General features: G+C 35.3%; 1 protein-coding gene across 1 annotated transcript in view; it reads right to left on the reverse strand.

Moving 5' to 3' along the window:
* Positions 1-22,425, reverse strand: part of flr (actin-interacting protein 1 flr) — a 219,278-nt gene that overhangs the window by 103,407 nt on the left and 93,446 nt on the right. Inside the window, exons 6-8 of the mRNA XM_090414883.1 lie at positions 18,760-18,837; positions 15,984-16,061; positions 3,969-4,060 (exon numbers count right to left, since the gene is read on the reverse strand). Of these exons, the coding sequence (XP_090271009.1) occupies positions 3,969-4,060; positions 15,984-16,061; positions 18,760-18,837 (248 nt within the window). The remainder of the gene's footprint in view (positions 1-3,968; positions 4,061-15,983; positions 16,062-18,759; positions 18,838-22,425) is intronic.

Here is a 22,425-nt window from a genome sequence, read left to right on the forward strand (position 1 = left end):
GTGTTCAAACCAGTTTTAACTTATGGATCTGAGAGCTGGGTCAGAAGTAAAACACTTGACCAAAGACTAGAGACCGCAGATATGAGAAGCCTGAGAAAGATTAGAGGCATAAACAGATGGCAGCAATGGCAATATCATATTAAAAACAAGGATGTTAGGAAAGAAATTGATATTATCAGCATCCAGGAATACGTCAGCAGATCTAATCTCAGATGGTACGGTCACTTAAACAGAATGGGTGAGGATAGATTAGCAAAGCAAGTGTTCTCTGCCAGGTTGGCAGCAAAACGACCCAGAGGAAGACAAAGATATAGGTGGATTGATACGGTACAAAGTGCCTTAGACGATAGAAATATAAGATCTGATAATGTTGGAGTCTTGACAAGTAACAGACTGATTTGGAGGAAAATTGTAGATAGGAAGTTAGTAATGATGTAATTTTTTTCATGTAGTACTATCATATCCTGTACACCCCTTGAGGGTACATGGCATTGATGATGATGATGAGGAGGAGGAGGAGGAAAATTCTACAAACAGATAGAAGGGACAGCATGGGTTCTTCACTTTCTCCACCCCTGGCCAACTTCTTCATGGAGAGCTTTTAAGAAAAAAAGTGGCATGGCAGCACTATGTGGATGGTGTTCTCCATTTGACCCCATGGTCTAGATACACTCCACAATTTCTAACGCATCTAAACAATCAACACACCAGGATCCAGTTTACCTTGGAAAAGATAAACAACAGTCTCCCATTGCTAGACACTCTGATTAAATGCCACCCTGATTGATCCCTGGCATTTTCAGTTTACAGGAAACCTATACATACACGTAGATACATTCACCAGTCACCCCCCCCCCCTTCCTACCAGTATGGGATTATAAAAATCCTATATAACAGGACCAAAAAATAATAATAATCAGTTTCATAATAGTGTCTATAATTACTGAACTTGACATGATCCCTGGCATTTTCAGTTTACAGGAAACCTATACATACAGGTAGATACATTCACCAGTCACCCCCCCCTGCCCCTCCTAACAGTATGGGATTATAAAAATCCTATATAACAGGACCAAAAAATAATAATCAGTTCTCATAACAGTGTCTATAATTACTGAACTTGACCATATCCTTAACACTTACTTAGCCAATGGCTACAACCCCCCCCAAAAAAAATATTAAACCCTATAACTGCAACCCCCCCCCCTCTCCCTTCAGATCAGAGATTACTCAGAATCTAACACCATTTATCCAGGGCACATCTGAAAAACTGACAAAAATCCTAAGGAAATATGACCTCACAACCACTTACAAACCACATAAAAAAAATTGTAATCTCTTATTCGCTACACCAAAGACCAGCCACATCCCCTAGACCTACCAAGAATATACCAGGTCCATTGCAGTTGCAAACTGTCCTACTACAGCAAAACAGGCAAGACAGCCAATATCACAATATCTGAACACAAGATATTGTGATATTGGCTACATCCGGTTCCACAAATTTACCCACTCAGGGTTTGCTACCCATGATTTGGACACACACCACAGAATACAAGGCCACTCTATTACACCACAAAAAATACAAGTATGAAAGACTATTCCTTGAATTTTCAACACCTCCGAAAAACTTTTCATACCTCAACCAATTTGGGTGCATGAGATTGCCTCAAATTTGGAAAGCATATATTTTAAGATCTTCAGCCCAACGGCCAAGACTACCAATTTAGCCACTAAGGGGTATCGTAGGCTCGACTTGTTACCTTTCTTCAGCCTCATTTGCCCAGGTTAGTGCCTGTGTGCACATATCATTGTTTTTCATGATCCCTGATAATGTCAATGTAACATCGCCAAAATATAGGACAGTATTAATTAAAGTTTTTTATAATTAATATTTTGGTATAAGTTATTTCCTGAAAAATTTATGTTTATGCTGCAATTAAAAGAAAGAATCAGTTCTCATAACAGTAACTGAATGTAAAAGGTACCCTTGTATCAGAAGCAGATGATAAGACTCAAATAAAGAGTGCTCACTTTTCTAAACCTATTAACTTGTAATATCTAACACAGTACACATTCAATAGAGATGAAGGTGCATGAAAAGGAGATTCTAGAGTTGTTGCATAACATAGGTAAGAATCTGGTAATAATTTCTTGGGGATCAGGAGGTGGTTGAAAAGATTCAGAGACAATTGACCAAGATGGTGAGAGGTCTGTGGAATACTGCCAACGAGGACAGGTTAAAGGTTTGTAGGTTACAAAGGTTTAGTTGATAGATGGAAAATGGAGGACATGATAGAAACTTCTAAAATATTATAAAGGGGTTTTATAAAATTGATGATACAAACGAAATTTTTCAATATATGACAAATAGAGAACTTGGGGGCATCTGTGGAAGGTGTAAGAGCATGGTTAGTAGGGATGTGTGGATCAGATTTTTTGTGTGGAGAGTGTGAGTGGAATGGATTTCCAAAATTAGTTGCGAGTTCCCTAATGGTGAATGGAGAAGTATGATAGGATTTGTGTGTATGATGGTTGATTTATGTGTCCTGTGATGAGTCTCCAGGCTCCATGGAGATGACATAAAATAATAATAGGGAGGATAGATGGGATATTAGTATATATGCTACAGGAATGCTCAGCCAAACTAGATGGGTCCTTGACATGTTTGTATAATGTGAGTCTTAACTCAGGAAAGATCCTACAGGAATGGAAAGAATGTAGTATAATCCCATTGCACAAGGGTAGTGCTAAGATTAATGTGACTAACTAGTGACTTATCAATACCTACCAACTATTGACTTATCAATATCGGCCTACCAGGTAAGTGAGCCTAACATGCAAAGGGAAAATTGCATTATTAAATGTTGCATCAAATCACAGAATAGCAGCAATAAATATCTAGGAAGAATGCAACCCATCAGCCCTGGCAAGGTGGTTAAGTACATCTGTTCTCGAACCACAGGTTATGAGTTTAAATCCCACAGTCGTCATGATTGTCTTTAGGTGGGAAATGAATTTTATTGGCTGGTGTAAGCTTAATCTTTCATTTATTAGGGGCCTGAAGTGGCTTCAGTTTGATATCTGATCTCTAGAGTAATGTTTCCAAAATAAAAAACATAACATAGTCTCTTCTAATACAACACAATGCACAAATTTGTTCATATGCAATAATAAACAGGGAAATAAAATCACCAAAATATAAAATCATGTCAGCTCATGTGATTTTTCATGAGGTAACTATTCTTTGCATCACTGAGTAACACCACCCGGTAGTAACCTGAGGAGGAATACATGAAATACACACACACCTCATCGCCTCTCTAACTTTTCAGCACTCACAGTTATTCTTGCTAAACAAGTCTTATTTTCAGTGTAATTTCTGATAGTACACAATATGGCTTCCTTTAGGCCTGTTGCTCTTGAAATATCACATTCTCTAATTTCCTTGAAAATGTTTTATTTCAAGCTTTTCATCCAACACTTAAGGCTTTCCTGTTTCATTTACTACTTGGATTCTTATAACCAGGTTGCTTACTAATGTTTGGGATGCTGTATTAAATAACTTTATCAAGAAAATAGCACAAAATTGGAAGAACAACATCACACAACAGGCATGGATGTTTGTGAAAAATCCATAGATGGTATATGAATTTCAACAATGTGACATGTAAGACTACCATTCAGCATAGTGAAGACCTGTAGTGACTTAAAGTTCCATGTTTAATCTCTAAAAGTTTCCAGATTATCTAACCTTGGTCCACCAAGAGTACTAATGCATGATAGGTTTAAAGCCTTTCATGAATGAGATTTACATTAAAAATGTTTAGGTAGCAAAATTTTAAGTTTTATTCCTTTAATTTTTATGTTTACTATAACAATGAATCCAGGTAATTATAAGAACATAATACTAGTGTCAAAAATGTCTGGCAGGATCAAAGAAGAATCAAAAAATACAAATGACTTACGTGATAACATTCATAGTGGAGACATCCCACATTTTGCAAGTTTTGTCACCTGAAGCTGAAAGTATACTCTTACCATCAGCACTCCAAGATACCTAGAGAATTTTTCAAAAAAAAAAAAAAAAATTCTAATTAGTCTAAAAATATATATTTTAAACATTAAACTATTTCATAAACCATATACAGCTGGAAGTAGCCAGAGAAGTACAGTATGATGAACTTATTTTTTAAGATAGCGTTAAATACAGAGAGAAATGGAGAAGAGCTGCTCATCTGCTGCAACCCTCTTGCTAGAGGATGCTACCGGACGACGACGAGCATTAAATATTTTAAGATAGCATTAAATATAAATGAAATAAAAAAGTAATTTAGAATTAATGGCAAGGCAGCTTGTCATAGAGTGTCATATGTCTGTCAAATGTTCACTGGTGATTTGCTTTGTAGAGAAAAAGCCCACGTTTTCTGGAAGAAAAAGAAATGCCATTTCAATCTGAGACCAGCTGATAAGTGAATATGAAACAAGGAAGCACTTCAAATTTCAGGCCAAAGAGAAATGCTTTCTCCCACCTCCATTAGGCTTTAAAGTCTGCAATCATTTGCTCATTTTCTTTAAGAAATGAATGTAGTTGCTGAAATTGGTCACAACTATTCTTTTTAATTCTGTTTTCACAGAGACAATTTTTTTTTACCATAGCCTCTTGTTTTCTTCTCAACATAGAACACATCGACGTTGTCTCCTTGCAATGATCAGTTCCAAATATTCATTTTTTCAAAAATATCAGCTAAATATCCATTAGCTGATATTTTTAGTCTCTTTAACTTTCTTTGAGATTATATCTCGTAATCTCAAAGAAAGTTAAAACTCGTGGTCCGTGAAAAAAAGCAAAGTTCATTGTGGAGTTCAAATAAACGGCAAAGGACATTTCCTCGTGACAACCAATGTACTTCTGTGTGAAGCAGCAATCTCTTATGCAGGCTACCCATTTCTTCACAGATAATTGTTCTTGTTGAGAGGCTTATATGCTGGTTATACATGATAATTAATAATTAAGGAATTGACAGCGTACACTAGAAATATAAATTAAATAAACTTTAATATATACTTTCCGATATTTCGGCAAACGTCACATTGCCATCTTCTTGGGAACTTATTACAAAGACACGTGCACACAAGTACTACATAACAGCAAATGAGAACAGAAGCTAGGAAGGTAACATTTTCCTAAAGTCCTGATGGTGTCCCCTGGCAGGCTATATTGGTAGTTCTTGGCCTTTGGGCTGAAGTTCTTCTGATAAATGTTTCCCAAATTTGGGGCAGTCTCATGCATCCAAATTTGTTGAGGTTTGGCATGTTCCTAAGGGCTGAGGCTGATTCCATGAATAGTCTTTCATATTTGAACTTGCTGCGGTGTATTACTGTGGCTTTCTTCCATCTTATTCTGTGGAGAGTATCCAGAGCGTGGTCTGCAAGCCCAGAGTGGCTGTACTTGTGAAATCAGATGTAATCCTTGTGTTCTGAAATTCTGATATTTGCTGTCCTGCCTGTTTGGCTAAAGTAGGACAGTTTACAGCTGCAAGGGACCTGGTATACACCAGGCAGGTCTAGGGGAAGTGGTTGGTCTTTAGTGGAGCAGATAAGGGATGCCAATTTTCTATGTGGTCTGTAACAGGTGGTCAAGTCATGTTTTTTTAAGATTTTGTTGATTTTTTCCGAGATGCCTCGGATGTAGGGAATGGTGATGGATCTAGAATAATCTTTTTTGTGAAGGGGGGGGGGTGGATAACTGGGTTAAGTATTTTTTGGATTATTTGGGGGGGGGGGTAACCATTGGCTGAGAAAGTGTCATGGATGTGATTTAGTTCAGTAGTTAGGGCTTGATCATTAGAACAGATTATTTTTGCCCTGTTGAATAGCATCTTAATAACTCCATATTGTTGTGAGGCGGGGTGATGGGATTGTTGGTGAATGTATCTACCTGTATGGGTGGGTTTTCTATAAACTGAGAAAACCAAGGTTCCATTAGGTTGGCAGGTGACTAGTGTGTCTAGGAAGGGGAGGTTATTGTTTGCCTCTTTTTCCAGGGTGAACTTGATTCTAGGGTGTCGGTTGTTTAAGTGTGTTAAGAAGGAGAGGAGTGAATCTGGGCCATGTGGCCAAATAGCGAACACATCATCAATGTAGCGAAGCCATATGGTAGGTTTTTGTGGGGCTGAGTTTAAGGCTTTCTCTTCAAAAGTCTCCATAAAGAAGTTAGCCAAGGGTGGGGAAAGTGGTGAGCCCATGGCTGTCCCCTCTATTTGTTTGTAGAATTTTCCCTGTCAAATGAAATAGCCTGAGTTCATTGTAAACTGAAATTGGGCTGAGATATCGGGAAGAAATTTAGCTTGGATTAGCTTTAAGGTTTCTTTGAGGGGGACATTCGTGAATAAGGAGGAGACATCAAAACTGACCATTATGTCATTATGTTGGAGTGTGAGGTTTTCTATACTGGCTTTGAGGTGGGCTGAGTTTTTTTATGTGTGATGATGTGTTGCCAGTATAGTGTGAGAGCGCTTTGGCTAAATGCTTGGCTAGTTTGTAAGCGGGGGAATCAATGCCATCCACTATGGGATGTAATGGCACATTATCTTTATGTATTTTTGGGAGCCCATATATGTGTGTGGGGGGGGGGTCTAGAGTTATAGGGTTTCAGTCTGTTGGTAATCTCCACAGGCCAAGAAGTGACCTTCTTAAGGAGGTCTAAGTGACCTTCTAGTGTATGCTGTCAATTCCTTAATTATTAGTTATCACAGATAATTGAAAAAGTCGAGACTTCAATGGTTGGGTTTTGATGATATTAACTATTTGTACACTTTTTTTAAATCATCAGGGAGAAATTTAACTATCAGCGCTTCACAGTGAAGACAACAATGAGTGAACTTACATTCTAGTGCAACTTGTTTTATATGACTAAGATAACTAAGATAATGAGGAATAATATAAATAATAAAGGTACTGTGCAAGAAATCTAACATGACATTTACTGTGTTTGTGTAGTATGGCACCACCTTGAATATCAACCACGTTTCAGTCAGTATTCAAAGGTGGCTAAGTTGAAACAGGAAGTTATTCCTACAGAATAATTTCATGCTGCACATGACATGACTACTTCCATTCACTGCTTTTCCATTAAACTGCTGGGTATGTTCTGTTGCCCAGAACTAAACAGTCTGACTGTTTACTTTCCTGTCCAAATGGGAAAAAAAAAAAAAACTTTAATCTGATATTTTTGAATTATGGCTAAATCATTTAAGGCTATGAGGCCAGTTTATTATACTGTGTTTTCTTCTTACCAGTTTGTCTGTTTCGCAGGATGAAAAACCCAACATCTCAATGAAATTAGTTAACTCAGCTTCAACTGAAAAGCCTTTATAAAGGTTCTCACATTGAAGAGAGGATCTGAATTCAGCTTTGTCTTCAGATACACTGTGCAATGTGTTGCAATTACCTGCTCTACCCATGTGGCTAACTTTTTTTTTAATCACATTTGGAAATTTCCTGCAGCAAAGTTTATAAGGGAAATCTTTCCAAATGAAAACTAGGCATTTTTTTTTTAACTGAATAGCAAATCATGAGTTCATGAACTGAACTCATTAAATGGAATGGATTTGGAAGAAGTTAGCAAATAAAAAGATTTAAGTATCAAAATGCAGACATCAGTTTAGGCAGTTGAGTGTAAGAATGTGTATAATATGCCTGAGTTAGGACGAAGGATAACAAACCAAAATGGGATAATTAGTATAAGGCATCAAAATAGGGGTGAGGCTAGGGGGCTTCTGCACTTTATGTACACTAATGCCAGGAGTATTTGGAATAAGGAGAAATTTTTGGCCTTGGTTAGTTATTCCTGGCCACAGGTTATTGCAATTTAGTAAGACATGGCTAACAGAACATGATATAGTTAGTGGGATAGAATGTGAGGGGTATAATGTATTCAGGAAAAACAGAGAGAAAAGAATGAGGGGGAGGAGTGTTATTGATGCTAGCTGATGAACTGCAGCCAAAGAGAATAGAAGTTCAATTTCAGCATAGCGAAAATGGCACATGTGAGACTATCTGGTGTGAGATTGAGGTCAGTAGAACAAAATTTACAGTTGGGTGCTGCTATAGACCAGGCAATGGAATAGATGATGAAGACAATATGCATAGGCAAATACTCAATGAGTGGAGGACAAATGGGAGAAAGGAAATGAATTTTATGCAGTTACTAAGGAATAACTACCTTATTAACTGAGACAGAATGTAATGGGATATACTAAGGGTTCGAGAGTGTTTGACCTAGTAACTGCATCTGAGAAATAGACTATTATGAATTTGACCATATTGCCACCAATTGGTGAGATTGATCATAAGGTCTTGACCTGGGAAGTGACTAAATGTGTGGAATTTTCAATTAAGACAGGGTACATGTGGAATTACTGGGCTGGCAAGTATGACGAGCTTAGGAGATTGCTTGGATAAGTGCCATGGCATGTTAAACTGCAAGGGCTGGATGTTGATAGTGCATGGGAAATGGTTAAGGAGCGTTTGAGGGAGGTAATGGCTGACTGCATACCTAGAGTCCGGAGAGTAAATCAAGTGGGAGTTAAATGGATGAATAACACCATTAAGCTTGAGCTGCAAAAAAATAAACAATTGTGGATGAAATTTAAGGAGAAAGGTGACTTGCAGGCACATGAACAGTACAAAGTACAGGCAAGAAAGATAACTAGTGTGGTAAAAAGCTACAGCAGATTAATGAAAGTAAATTAGCAATGCAAGCTAAAGTGAATCCCAAACAGTTCTTTCGATATGCTGCAAGTAAAAGAAAAAATGTATACAGCAAAATGATTCTAAGGAATTCCGATGGCAGGAAGGTAACTGAATCAGATGAAATAGTAGAATTACTAAGCGAACACTTTGCAAGAATATATCATCCAGGATGTGATATTGAAGGAATGAGAGAACAAATGGCTGATACAGGAATGGAAGTGAATGAAATGGAGATGAATAGTATATTACAGAACCTTAATGTAAATACATCTGTGGGATTGGATGGTATACCAGCTCGAGTCTTATGTGAAGCGGCAAAGGAATTGTCAGTTCCCTTGACCATATTGTTTAATTTAAGTCTCAGCTCTGGGTTAGTCCCAAGGGGGTGGAAAGAGGGGAAAATAATTCCATTGCATAAAGGAGGTTCCAAGACTGCTGCTGCAAATTACTGACCAATCAGCATATCAGGAATCGTTGTCAAGGTTTTGGAGATATTAGTCAAGAGCAAAATACAGGAATGGATAGATGAAAATGGGATACTGTATGGAGGACAGCATGGTTTTGTGAAGGTTAGATCATGCCTCAGTAACTTGCTCACGTTTTATAATACAGTGACAGCTGAACTAGATAAGGGTAATGGATTTACAGTGATACTGCTGGACTTTGCTAAGGCCTTTGACAGGATACCACATGGAATTCTAATCAGTAAACTGCAGCACATGGGGATGGATATAGGGTTGGTGAGATGGATAGGAGGGTGGTTGATGGAGAGATATCAGAGAGTAGTTTATTCAGGAGTGGAGTCCAAAAGAAGGCCTGTTACTAGTGGTGTGCCACAGAGTTCTGTTCTTGGACAACTGCTACTTAATTTGTTCATTAATGATATGGGAAAGAATCTGAGAGGAACTGTTCATTTATTTGCTGATGATGCAAAGTTGGGTAGAGCAATAGTGAATGCACATGATGTCAAAATGGATGATTTGGATAGATTGGCAGTCTGGACTAATGAGAATGGATGTCAGTTTAATGTAGCAAAGCGTAAGGTTATGCATTTTGGGATGAAAAATTAGCAGCAGTATATCAACATTGGTGGAACTATACTCCAGGAGGTTGATGAAGCCAGAGATTTGGGTATGCTGGTGGATAGGGAGTTGAAGTTTAGGCGGCACATAGCAAAAGTGGCTAAATCGGCTCATCAGATCACTTGGTTACTGAAGAATACTTTGACGAGCAGAGATAAGCAAGTTACTGTTCATCTTTATTGAGCCTTGATAAGACCCATCTTGACCTACTGTGCTCAGATCTGGGCCCCTGGGTTTCTTCTTGATGGGGAGGAGGTAGAGAGGATCCAGAGGCAAGTGACCAAGATGATAGCTAGTCTATGGAATGAACCCTACAAGAACAGGTTGAAGATCTGTGGGTTACAGAAATTGGTTGGTTTGTAGGCGGAAAAGGGGTGATATGATTGAGACATTCAAATTACTGAAGGGTTTTTACAAGATTAATTCAGAGGAAATTTTTCAGAACAGGTCTGGTGAAGGGAGAACTAGGGACCATCCATGGAAACTGAGCAAGAGTGTAGTTAGCAAGGGCATTAGAACTAGGTTTTTTACTTGGAGAGTGGTGAATGAATGAAATAAGCTGCCAGAGTTTGTTATGGGTGCCATGACTGTAAATGAGTTCAAAGCAAAGTATGATAGATACTGTGCGAATGTCGAATAGTTGTTCTTGATATGTTTAGGGCCTCCCTTGAGTCTAAGGACTCCTTGGAGTTGCCTATAATAATAATAATACTAAAAATGATGGATAAAGAATTAAATTTAAGAACCATTGTGGTGATCAACTAATTAAGTCCAGAAGACTACTGTTGAAAGAATTAAAAGAAGATGCACTGTAGGGAAAAAAAAAAAAAAAAAAAAAAAAAAATCATAATACTCTTGTATATCTCTGGTCAGATCAATATTGAATCACAGCTCTGAACAATACCCATCCAGATTTTTAATAGATGCATAAGAGATGAAGGTAAGGTTTTGAGTGTTGAGAGAGACCGTATGATAATGAGTTGAATGGCTGCAATTTGATAACTGGAAGATGAGTTGAAAGCTAGGCTAGGCCAATTAGCAGAAATTTATGTTTAATATTAAAAGCAAGATATTTTAAAGCTTGTTTTCCCAGATTAAAACTATGGCAGGGAAAAAATCCTAACAGACCTCAAAATAAAAGGTAGGAGAAGGTAGCCAAGACAATGTAACCATCTCAAGGTGTAAGAAAACTATTCATCTGTTATAAAGATCAAAAACTGACATGAAAAATGTGAAAGCAGAGAATTAATAAAAACAGAAGTGACACAAAAGATTAATATCATTTTGAAACATACAGTAAATGGCCTAATCCATTTACAAACAATTTTGTTTCATAAGATATATATTAATACATCTTATGAAATAAGATATATATTAATATATATTAACTCATAAAAACATCTTCAGCATGGAGTAAAGAACAATAGAAATGTGAATAAATACAGCAAGAAGGTCTTCTTCTTCCTAACATGGATTTTAAGCCAGGTGACCTATTCCGGTCTCATGCCATCTCTTTCTTGGTCTTCCAATTCTTCTTTTCCCACTTATTTTATATTTGTATAATATTTTCTGTAGTCTGCTGTTGTCCATTCGATTTAAATATTTTATCCAATTTTTGTTTATACTGTCTTAGGTAGTAATTAATTGGTTTTATATTCAGGGATTGTAAATTTCTTCATTTGTTTTATGGTCCCACTTGGTATATCCAACTGTTTTTCTGAGAAATTTCATTTCTGCTGTTTGAATTTGTTTTTCATCTTTCCTTTTTATGGTCCATGTTTCACTTCCGTATAGTATGGTTTTGACAAGGCATTATATAGTCTGATTCTAGTGTGTTTTTGTACTGGGATGGTTTTAATATATTATTTATTATGCCATTTACTTTGACAAAGTTTGATATTTTAGTGTCTATGGTCTTTGTCTTCTTCGTATGATAAATCAAACCTAAGTATTTGAAAGTATTTACTAGTAGCTAAGGTAACACATTCGCGTGACATCTCTACTCAGTATCATGAACACACGTTACATGCAAATGCATAACATGATTATTCGCGTACTGTAGTTCTGTTGAACTGAGGGAATTAATTAGATTTTTCAAAGTATCGTTCAGTATAGCTCCTTGATTTCTGTTTAGGTTGCTGCCTGTACATAGCACTACTGCTGCTTTTTTAAATAATCGATGTCTGTAATCTTCGTCTACGTAGGGCATAGAGCTGTTATTCCAGTCTATAGTGTGGTTCAATGTTGAAAAGTGATGTGCTAACCCGGAAGTGGTCATTCTGTTGTGATTTACATCACCAACATGTTCTTTCTGTCTTATTTCCAGGCTTCTCGAAGTTTGTTCAATGTAGGAAAGACCACACATGCATGGAATATTATACACACCTGGATATTTATAAAATGGAACACTGTCTTTAGGAGATCTTAGAACCTGTCTGATGCTAGTAGTTAGTTTAAATACAACCCTAATGTATGGCCTTTAACAATCTCGCAATTTTGGTGGAAATTGAACCCATAAAGGGGATGACTGCTGTTGAAATTTGTAGACTGTTCTTTCTTGTTAGTTATCTTTGTATAAAAATTTGTTGATGATGTTTCGAGGATAACCATTTTGTGATAGTGTTATAGCGATTTGAGACAGAGTAGAGATGTCACGCGAACGTGTTACCTTAGCTACCTAACAGGTACTAACGTTTTTTTGTATTCTTAAACCCTTTTTGCATTTACCATTTTTTTGTACTGTGCAAGCCTTGAGAAAGCTTACCAGTTATTGCATACCAGTTACTAGCGAAACTGGTATGCAATATTGTACGAACATAAGTACTTACTAGTTCTAATATTTTATTATCTATCACTATTTTACTTCTTACTGGGTTTTCTCCTTTGAATGCCATTATTTTTGTTTTTTCTTTAGATATTGTCATATTATATTGTTCTGAGATATCGTTTAATCATTTTAATGACCTTTGTAAATCATCTTCTGATGTAGCTAATACTATTTGATCAACTGCAAATAGTGTATCTATCTTCATTTGTGGGTTTTTATAATTGTTATAATTTTATGTATGTATATATATATATATATATACACATATATTGAAATGTAGAGGTGAGAGGGTACATCCTTGTTATACTCCTCTTGATATATCTTTCCATTCTGAGATGTGTTCTAATTTAACTGCTTTTTATTTCCTGTATATAAATTTCTTGAATTGATCGTAAAAGTTGGTTTGGTATATTTAAATCAGTTAATATTTTAAACAATTTTGTCTACTAATTTTGTCAAAGGCTTTTTCATAATCAATAAAAGCCACTTGTATTTCTTTTGGAAATTCTCTTCTCTTTTCTATTAATAATTTCAGGGTTAAAAATTGGATCTATGCAAGATTAGACTTTTCAGAAACTGTTTTGTTCTTCCAGTGGTTTGTCCTCTACAATACCATTTAGCTTCTCTTTTAATATTCTTGCATATATTTTATATCCTGTATTTAGCAGACTAATTTCCCTATAATTATTGCAATTGTCTTTATTTCCTTTTTTATAGATTGGGATAACCAGTGCTTTTTTTCCAAAAGTCAGGAGTTTTACCAGACATCCAAACCATATTAAAAAATTTCAGAAGTCTTTCATTAAATTTTTCACCTGCATTTTTGCATAGTTCTATATTTATATCGTCTTTTCCTGGTGTTTTCCTATTTTTCATCTTCTTTATTGTAGTTTTCAGTTCTAACATTGTGATATTTTCTGTTAGGTCATTCTTTGTTTTATAAAATTTTATTTCATTGTTCTCATCTGTCCAGAGTTTGAAATAGGTCATCCATTTTTCTAAATCTATTGTTTGTATTTTTATCTTTTCTTTTATTTATTTATTCATGTATTTTATTACTTTATAGGTTTTGGGTTGTGGCTTAAATATATCTTTTTCTAGTTCTGTTATGAAAGTGTTCCATCTCTCTCTATGTTTTTTCCTTATTTCTTGTTTTGCAATTGCACTGTTTCTTTTATACTCTATTTCTGCTTCTATTGGTTTGGAATTTAACCATTTCTGGTAACTGTCCTTTTTTGTTTTCATTATATTTTCTGTTTCTTTGTTCCAGTCTCGTAGTCCTCTTTTTCTAATCCATTTGCACTTTAATTCTAAGCTTTCTGTTGCTGCTTTTGTGAGAATTTGTTTCAAATTTTCCCATTCCTCTTCTATGTCACTTGATTCATTTGCAGTTCCTATTTTTAAGTTTGTGCATTTTTGATATTGTTGTCTAACATGGGAAATCCTGTAATGAAGAAATTTTGTAGCTCAGTTGCGATAAGAATTTTCAATTATCTATTTTTAGCCACTCTGGTTTAAAATGAATTTTTGCTGATACCATATAATGATCAGAGTTTAATTCAAAACCTTGATATGCTCTTACATCTAAAATTAACTCCACTAATTTAAAATTTGTGATAACGTAATCAATTACTGGTTTACATCCTCTGGCTGACCAAGTATATTTATGTTTTTCCTTGTGTTTAAACACTGAATTCATTATTCTCATTATTATAAATGACAAGATCGTTTTATCTATGGCATTCTGTAATTCTTTATGAAATATATTACTGTCTTCTTCTTTCTCCTCTTCTGTTGCATATGCACCAATTATTGTTATGTGTCCTCTTAATGTCCTGAGTCTTAATTTCTATTAGTCTTTTGTTCAGATAGTTATAATATACAATATTGCTATTTATGTACCATAATCATTACATCTGCTTTTACTCTTTCTTCTTTTTTTTATCCTAATATAGATTTGTATATAGTTATTTGTTTCTTTACCTTTTTTTTTTGTTTCTATTACTATACATATTTTTATATTAACCTGGTTTAGTTGTTTATCAAGTTTCTCTTCTTTGTATGCGATGCTTCTGACATCGCATACATGTTACAATCTTCATTATGTGTTCCTTTTTCCAATTTCATTTACTTTTTCCTGAATTGTGATCTTTTCCCTGAGAGTCCAGTTTTTCTTTGGATGAGACTTGAAAGTATATTGAATTTCTCCAGGACAAGGTTACTAGCCTGTTGCTGGGTAAGTCCAGTGGTAGGGCTGCTACCTAATGCTTCTAGACAGGCACATCTAACAACATCTACTCTGTTAGGATTATATCACCAAAGGAAATGTTTTTTTGCATACAAAGTCATAAAACTAGCTTATATGTTGGCTATTTATAACTATTTTTTAAAGAAATTATAACAAATTAATACTAATTACAATAAATTTAATGAATATTTCCAATATTTCAGCAAAGGCAAATTGCCATCATCATGGAACATGCAACAATACGATATGTGCATGCAGGCACTACACTGGTAAATGAGACTGAAGCATGGCATAGTACCTCCCAGTAGGCTAAAATAAATACTTGGCTGTTAGGTTGAAGCATAGTAGATGAGTGCTTCCCAAATCTGACAACATTTGTTGGGTAAGAGTAGTTTCTTAAGGCTGAAGCAAATTTAAGGAATAGTCTCTTATACTTATATTTACTGTGGTGGAGTAAAGTGGCCTTTTTCCAGTGCATCCTATTGTAGGTGCCCAATTATAGTCAGAAAATAAATACCAACCTGATGGGTCCCTGACTGGTACACTTTGTCAACAGTCACCCCCCCCCCCACCTCAACAGTATGGGATTATTAAAACCTTATATAACAGGGGGAAATTAATTAGATAACAATGCCCTCTCCACTGAACTTGACTATATTTATAAAACTTTCAAAGCCAATGGCTATAATCCCCACATCCAAAAAATATTAAAACCTCAAAACCACACACCTTCTAATGTTTAGAGTCTATCAATGAGTCTACAGACTCCAGTTGTCTTTATAATATATAGGTAACTTGATGGTAAACACTCAAGCAATGATGTAACTAACATAGCATGAAACCTTGCAATGTAGGAAAAGAAATCAAATACACAAGATTTGATATGCAAGAGAAATGCTATATACGCTATGAAAGTGTGTATAGATCCTCCTGTCCCACAACTAAACGACATGAAGAAGTCAAAAAATCATAGTTACGACACTGCATTCTATTCAAGAAAATATTTATTGCATTTTTAAAAAGGTAACGTAACATAGCATGAAAAACTGAATACAATATACAACTTAACTGCATAAATTCCTCCTGCATGAGCTGGATTTCCAAATTCACCCAATTTACTGTAATCAGTTCCATTATAGAGAAACATCTGTAACATATAATTAAAATTTATTTTCAAATCTAACCTAATTAGTAATTAATTCATTAGGTTTTGCAAAAGTAATATGTAAAATGTAAAAATATGCAATATTTCTGCATGTAAAAATAAATTATGATTATTTTGACTATGGGTGAAAAAGATCAAAAGTCCAAAAGTTGCAAAAAAAAAAAAAATAATAATAATAATAATAAATAAATATATATATATATATATATAAAATTCATTTCCCATCCAGCACGATGGGAAAAATCATCCAGCACAATGACACTACTGCTAGATGTTGCAAAGGTATTTGACAGGATACCACATGGAACTCTGTTATGCATCATGTTACAACCCAAAGATGTGCATAAATTCACATGGAGAAAAGTCTGAGTGACCACATTATTACTGATACTGAATGGTTCAGTATATAGAGTATACAGGGGATATTACATAAAAAGGGATCACCATTTAGTTTTTATCAGAATAAAAATTAACAGCATAATGAATAAAGAACAAGCAGGATTCAGGCTAAATAGAAGTTGTAAGGATCAGATGTTCACCTTAAGACAAACAGATGAGAAATCTTAGAAATATAACAAGGATATTTATTTAAATTTGGTTGATCTGGAAAAGGCATATGACAAGGTGCTGTCAGGATCAGATGTTCACCTTAAGACAAACATGAGAAATCTTGGAAATATAACAAGGATATTTATTTAAGTTTGGTTGATCTGGAAAAGGCATATGGCAAGGTGCCAAGAGGAAAGCTCTTCAAAATGCTACAGTTATTTAGTGTAAATACATAGTCTCTATTTAAGCTGTAAGTCAGCAGTCAGACTTGAAGGAGGTACAGGAAGATTGGTTGAGGTAAAATCAGGTGTGAGACAAGGGTGCAGTTATCTTCACTTCATTATCTATATGGATTACATTATGAAGGAAAGTGGTATTAAATCTGATATCAAAATTTGTTATGATAATCTTAGCTCTTTACTTTACACAGATAATGTTACACTTTTGAATAAATCCAGTACAAGTCTGCAAGATTTCCTGACTAAACTGAATAATTGTTGTAATAAATTTGGTACAAAAATCAGCAGAAAGTCATCTGAATTTATATGGAATAAGAAGGAAATTAGTCAAAACATCTTTTTCTTGAATAAGACCTGTATATATAACACTATAATTCACTTCAGAAAGCACTTCCACTTTCATTTTAAAACTTTTCTGATATACTTTTCAGTATTACATTCAAGTTTATCATGTTTAAAACCAAATGGTGATCACTTCCTATTTCAATTCTCCTGTTACACTCTTGTGTACTGAACAATCAAGAAAATATCACTATCAACAATAATTAGTCAATGAACTTCTCTCCATGTGAGTATGTATACATCATTATGTTGGAAAATGGTGTTAGTAGTAACTATTCCATGTCCAGCAGGTACTTACATTATTGCTTTTCTCCAGTTTATCCAAAACATTTATATATATGATATTCCTACTCTGCAAATTACATCTCCAGCGAGGACCAACTTCTTCTGATCAGATGCTTTTTCTAATGACAAAAAATTCCTCCATTCCCCCCTCCCCCCCTTAGCAGAACCATCTAGGAAACCACAGGCACAAGTAAATATCATCGTCCAATTTCCCATTTTGATGTTTGTCCACATTAAATTCCTGCTGGTAATACTGCCTGCTATTCAAGATTATTCTCATGATCAGTGCTGAACATTACTGCTCTCTCTTCCTTTTCCTGATCACTGTTTTTCTGAATGTAACACCTTGTATTTGTTATTTAGAAGAATCTCACCTATGTGTCTTGTTTTAGTAACACCAATTACACTGACATGATACCTCTCTAATTCTTCTGTACAGTTCTAGTTCTTTTCTGTTGATATTTCTTAAGTTGATTTTTGCTCTACTCAATTTTGTTTGAATTCTTTCTTATACCGATGTTGAGTTGGAATCTGTTCCACTGGTTGGAATGTCAATATTCACGCCAGTTCTTTGGTGAAAACAGCAGGGATCTTGTTTAACTGGGTGATGTCCCGACCAACACAGTATATCCAACTACGTTTCTTTAATTTAAAAAAGAGCTGACAATTTAATAAAATTAGTTTTTAATCAGTATGCTACACTAAAGTGATTTAAGAACCATTTAGTGCTATAAACAGTGTCTTCGTGTACATAAAGAAGGAAAAGCACCTCCATGGTATGGTAGGCAGTTCTGAATTGTTGTACCAATCCCAAAGAGGTTTCTTCAAAATCTGCAGTATACTAATAATACAACAACAAATTTAGATGAGATTGGGAACAAACAGCTTATCGACTTGTCCTGAATAACTGGTGCTAAAATATTAAATTATAGTAAATAGTACTAGGAATGAAAGAAGAGAGGAAAAAGCAAGTTCGATGAGTTCTGAAGTCACATTATAATTTTTGTTTGTCATGAGAAATGTGGATGGATCGTGGATATTATAGGTCAGCTGAATAAAGACAATGGACTTATTCATATTTATAAGAATTATTGATAAGGAAAGACAATGGATAGAAAGATCATCTGTGCTAATTGTTGTGTGAAGTGAGATAGAGAAAATATGAAATCTCATTTTCTTGCTTTTTTTTTAATTGTATTTTATTTGGAAATAAAATGTAAAAATAAGCACTGAAACTTATTAACAAGCTAGATTAATATACTCACTTTTCCATCAAACCCTCCACTTGCAAAAAGTTCTCCATTAGGAGAAAAACGGACAGACTGAACAAAACGAATATGATCCTTAAAAAAAAAAAGTAGATTTATTAAGTGAATGTCAATAGTAATAACAGAATAAATGTAACTATGATATGTCATCATAAAATGTCAAACATTTTTTAACACTGGTCAAGAAGTTGATTTTTTTAATAAAAGTATTAATAACATCTATGCCAATAGCATCAAATTGGTCCACTGGCAAATGGACCAATTTGATGCTATTGAATTGAATGCCATTTGACACTTACTCATTTGGTGGATGTAGCATGATTTGTCCATTGGCAAATGGACAAATCTATATCCACTAAACAAGGGTAAAATGGAACTAGATCAAAGTTCTCAACAATAGTTACTGAAAATATGAACATTATCCAAGCAAACTGGCAAGGCCATATGAAATCAAGTAAACCCAAATAATTACTCCATGCTCATCTCTTGTTTTTGGGAAGGTATCAAAAATCAATTAGAAGAAGCATCAAACTTCAATCTCTTCCTTCTTGGGTATTTCATTAATCTTTCACTTATAGAATTTATTCCCTACTAACCAAATTAAGAGTTTTATTTTCTCTTTAACAGAATATCCTGTATTTTCAGCAGAATGTTTGTGTTGTATTGCACTGTTTCAACTCAACATACTTGGTCTTATTCTGATTAAAACTTCCATTTATTTATTTTTACTTCTCACCAGTTTACATTCATTTATGACAATTTCTTTAAACTTAAGTCATAAATAATAGCTGAAGGAGACAGTCTCGCCCAGTATGAAAATTAGCTCTAATGTGCAGAAAAGATCAGAAGATGGTAAATCATCTCAACTCACATCCTAATAACAAGATACATGAGATTTATTAAACTGCTGTTGAACTGGATTTCAAACCAGCATCTTTACAGCATTAGTAACACATCATGGTAAACAAGACACTAATAATGAAGAAGTCCTTGCAGAAAGAAAAAAAAAATCTGACCGCATTATAGTACACACTTTAGGATGTTAGATTTTTTTTTTTTTTTTATATATAATTTTAATAACTGCTGCATTAAATTACTAAAACTTTGGAACATAAATTTAAAGAGGTTAAGATAAAGATGATCTTAAATTTACCATCTCCCATATTTTTGGTAAATTAATGAAGACATATCTCCTGATTTGCAGGGAGGGAAGGAGAAGGTTTCACTACTGCTGCCAACCTCAAAAATAGTCTCTCAACCATGAAGTACTATAGTTTTCCTAATCACTTTCTCAGGAGCAGTGGTAAAAGTACTGAAAAAGTTGGTCAAAAAGAGAATTCTGAATGGGAGGATAAGAATATGATGCACAATGAGGGACAGCATGACTCTGTGAAGGGAATGACGACACGATGATACTACTGCTCGATGCTGCAAAGGTATATGACAGGATACCACATGGAACTCTGTTATGCAAACTACAACAAATGGGAATGGACATAAGAGATACTAACAAATAGAAACCAAACTAGGCTAAATAAAATTTTTACAACTTACACAATTTAAATTTGGACTCAACCCCCCCCCCCCTTCAAAGTTCATGCAGCAATCCCACCACTTTCACCATGCTCTAAACGCTTTCTGGAAGTCTTTTTGTTGAAGTGCACGAAGCACCGCTAGCAATTTATCTTAGATCTCCTTAACAGTGTCAAACTGCTGCCCATTCAGCTTCAATTTCATTTTTGAAAACAAAAGAAGTCACAAGGAGCTAAATCTGGAGAGTAAGGAGGATGTGGAAAGATTGCCAGGCTGCCAAAAAACTCACATCGTTAAGCTGCTGTGGGAGGGAGCATTGTTGTGGTGGTGGAGCCAGCTGCAGCTTAACCACAGTTCTAGTCTTTTGCAACGAACGTCTTCTCTCAACTACCTTGAAACATTAAAGTAAAATTCTGCATTGGCCATTTGACCAGGTGGGACCAACGTCGAAAAAGATAATCAACATGCTTTTTGTCGCATTTTGACTTGGGGAATGTGGACTCTTCTACGGTGACAATAGGTGTTTTGTCTATAGCTAATAGCCGTAAACCAGAGTCTCGTCACCTGTGAGTTGAAGGTTGGGTCATTGATGGCCTTTTGATGAAGATCTTGACAGACTCACATGGAGCTCCTTCTCATCAGAAATCAAGAGACAGGGAACGAATTTGGCAGTGACACGATGCATGTTATAATATAATATGACATGCTCCATAATAAAACATGATATTGAAAAGCAAGTTACAACTTTGAGTTTTCCTGGAGTGAAAATTAAGAATATAAAGGAGGCAATTCAAAAACAGAAAAGAAAAGTAAACGGAATAGTAACTGTAGTAGATACTAATGACTTAACTAGCAATAAGTTCAGTATGAGAGAGGACATGAAAGGGTTGTTGGAAGAGGCGAGAGTGATGAGTGAGAAAGTGAAAATCGTCAGTATTTTGCCTCAATATGATAAAAATGAATGAAGAAGAAGGGTTATGATGGCAAACGATTCGATGCATAGGCTATGTAGAAGGAATGGATGGGAGTTTTTGGATGTGTGGAGTGAGTTTGAGGGGAAGTTTGAATTTGTATAAGAGGAACAACCAACACCTGAATGCGTTTGGTATCAGGAGGCTAGAAAAACTAATAATTGGTATGAGACCTAACATAGAGAGTCAGGAAACTAAATTATAAAGGGAGGAATGGTGAGAATGTGAACGTAAGAGCGGCAATATTATATAACTGTGTTAATGACAGGAATGGGCTTTGTTGTGGAAAAGTTGAAGAGAACAATTACAACTTTGTGTTTGTCCGGTTCGGACCAATCAAACATGTGCAAAGATGTCTAAATGCATAAGGCACTAGAGAAGAATAGAGATCTGCAAGTTGTCCAACTGTGTCATGCAGACAAGAGTATACAAAAGAACATGCAGGCAATTACTATGTCTGTACACGAATGCTAGGAGTATCAGAAACAAAGGGGTAGAGTTTGTTGCCTTGGTCAATATGTTGGGACCTCAGTTTGTAAGCATTAGTAAGACCTGGCTATCAGAATCAGACATACTAACTGGAATTGAGTGTCAAGGGTACACTATTTTTAGGAAGGATAGAGAGGATAGGAGAGGAGGGGGCATGCTGCAAATGATATCGGATGACTTGAATACAGTTAGAGTTGAAATCTATGATTGTAGTACTACTACTACTCCTAACAGTATTTCATGTGGCAGTGAGTTTGAAGCCATCTGGTGTGAGGTGGAATCTAACAAGATCGATTAGCGGGGTGTTGTTACAGACCTGATGGGTCGGTTGCTAGTGATGAAGAAATGCATCACCAAATAGACAAGATGAGCACAAAAAGAGTAATCATAATAGGAGACTTTAATTATCCAAATATTGATTACATAGCAGTAGAATATCATGAGAAGAATGAAAATGCATTTATTGAGCTGTTTCGGGACAAATTCCTCAAGCAGCATGTGATAGAAGGAACTCTAGGTCAAAAAGTGCTAAATCTGATTATAGTATCAGAAGGCATTTCAGTTAAAGACATAACTATTCTGCCTATGGTTGGTGACAGTGATTGTGCAGTACTCACTTACGATGTGACTAAGTTTATGAAAAGGTTACATGCTGACCAACTGAGGAGTA

The sequence above is a fragment of the Typopeltis vanoorti genome, chromosome 26 (assembly GCF_054136105.1).
Source record: "Typopeltis vanoorti isolate ZY-2024b chromosome 26, IOZ_Tvanoo_1.0, whole genome shotgun sequence".
Taxonomy (NCBI): domain Eukaryota; kingdom Metazoa; phylum Arthropoda; class Arachnida; order Uropygi; family Thelyphonidae; genus Typopeltis; species Typopeltis vanoorti.